The 1737-nt window shown below is 42.4% G+C and overlaps 1 protein-coding gene and 1 long non-coding RNA gene across 2 annotated transcripts in view; one reads left to right on the plus strand and one right to left on the minus strand.

Annotated features, from left to right (window-relative positions):
• LOC109294746 overlaps positions 1–1718 on the plus strand; it is a 21234-nt gene extending 19516 nt beyond the window's left edge. The window contains exon 3 of the long non-coding RNA XR_002096611.1: positions 1708–1718. This is a non-coding gene — a long non-coding RNA (uncharacterized LOC109294746). The remainder of the gene's footprint in view (positions 1–1707) is intronic.
• The window catches only part of LMNB2 (lamin B2), a 75684-nt gene that overhangs the window by 16353 nt on the left and 57594 nt on the right, over positions 1–1737 (minus strand). Inside the window, exon 11 of the mRNA XM_019513199.1 lies at positions 983–1087. Coding sequence (XP_019368744.1) covers positions 983–1087 — 105 coding nt within the window. The remainder of the gene's footprint in view (positions 1–982; positions 1088–1737) is intronic.

The raw sequence follows: 1737 nt of genomic DNA on the forward strand, positions 1-1737 counted from the left end.
TCCCCGAGCACTACCAGGAGTGACTAGAAATAACGGTCACAAGCTGGCAGAGAGTAAATTCAGATTAGACATCAGGAGGCGCTACTTCACTGTCAGGGCAGCTAGGATCTGGAACAAACTTCCAAGCAAAGTGGTGCTGGGTCCTAACCTGGGGGTCTTTCAGAGGAGGCTAGATGAACACCTTGCTGGGGTCGTTTGACCCCAGTACTCTTTCCTGCCATGGCAGGGGGTCGGACGCGATGATCTGCTCAGGTTCCTTCTGACCCTAGCAACTATGAAACCAGGTCAGGAGTGAGGGGCACTGGGCTGAGACCAGCCACTGACATTTACAAATGGGTCCTGGTACAAAAAAAAGGTTGCAAACCACTTCTGTAAGTAATCACTACCAAACTGTAGCTACAATAATGGGAATAATACTACCTCTTTCCCTCATTTCTCAGAATACCCTCTTTGTGTATTGGAGAAGGATGCTGACCAACACCAGAACTGGTTCTGCAGCAGAGAGGCCAGAATAAGTGGGGATCATTCCTTAGGTCTCAATTCATATAGTTGCTAAATAGCAGGATAGGTATACAGGAAAGGAAAGGGAGGGTTGTAATATGGAGCTTAAACTTATCTATACTCAACAGGACATATTCTCTAAAATATCCCATTGGTGCAAATTCATTTTGTGGGATGATGTCACAGTCCCTCACATCCTGACTTGACAGTCACCTGAGCTCTTGTGGAGTCCAACAGGATCTGTTCATTCCTGAAGTGAGGAGCCCAAGAGTATGTGCTGTACTCATTGTAGGGATTTTCTCAGGGGGTTACAGAATTCACTCTTTGCCTAGTCCTTTACAGGTTCCCATTGAAAAACAGGGAGTAGCAGGTTTACAGTCTGCAAAGACGGATGGAAGACTCATATTTCCAATCCACTGTCACAAGATGAGAACTGGGAGGGAAGTATAAGTTAAAAAGTATCTGGTTCACAGCTTATTACCTGTTGGTGAAAAAGATCTTCCTCTCCAAACTCTGCTTCATCCTCCTTCTCCTCCTCATTCACACGTGCCACTATTGATTTTGTGACGCTTCTTACTGCAACCTCCTAGACATAGGGGCAGATATATATTCAGTATTCTGTTCCTTATTTCTGCGGGTTCACTGTGCCATCAAAATGCACCACAAAAAACTCTGGAGTATCAAAGCAATTGACCATATATTTGACCCACTAACCCTGGTTTTGTGAAACTAGGGCCTGGACAGAGGTTTGGTAAAATAAATCAGTCTTTTGTTTTCAGTCCTACTTGATTTTAGCCATATTCTCTCCAGCCCCCCAGGGGACTAGTCTCTGACATTCTTTATCTTCACACAGTCTTTGTACATTTTTATAAAAAAAACAAAACAAATAGACAGGCCCAACTTAGAGCTGTCTAATGAAAGACTGTGGAATGCACCAAGAAACAATTTACGTTAGTGAACAATTATGCGTCATTAAGAAACCAGATTTCCACTCTTAGACTGTCAACTATTTGGAACAATTTTCAGTTAGATACTGAAAGCTTCAAGAGTCAGGATATTTCCTTTCATTTTTAAATTTCTTTGTAGCAGAGTTAGGTATTAAAAACAGTAGTGTTCTGTACAAGGACACATTTCTAGAATAGCGGGGAAGAAATTAATTAGCATATCTGTGGCAAATCTCCCCGGCACAAATTTATAAGTAGAGAGACTGTCAAATTTTAGGGTGTGAAGAGACTT

The sequence above is a fragment of the Gavialis gangeticus genome, unplaced genomic scaffold (genome assembly GCF_001723915.1).
Source record: "Gavialis gangeticus isolate Ggan-Ray unplaced genomic scaffold, GavGan_comp1, whole genome shotgun sequence".
Lineage (NCBI taxonomy): Eukaryota > Metazoa > Chordata > Crocodylia > Gavialidae > Gavialis > Gavialis gangeticus.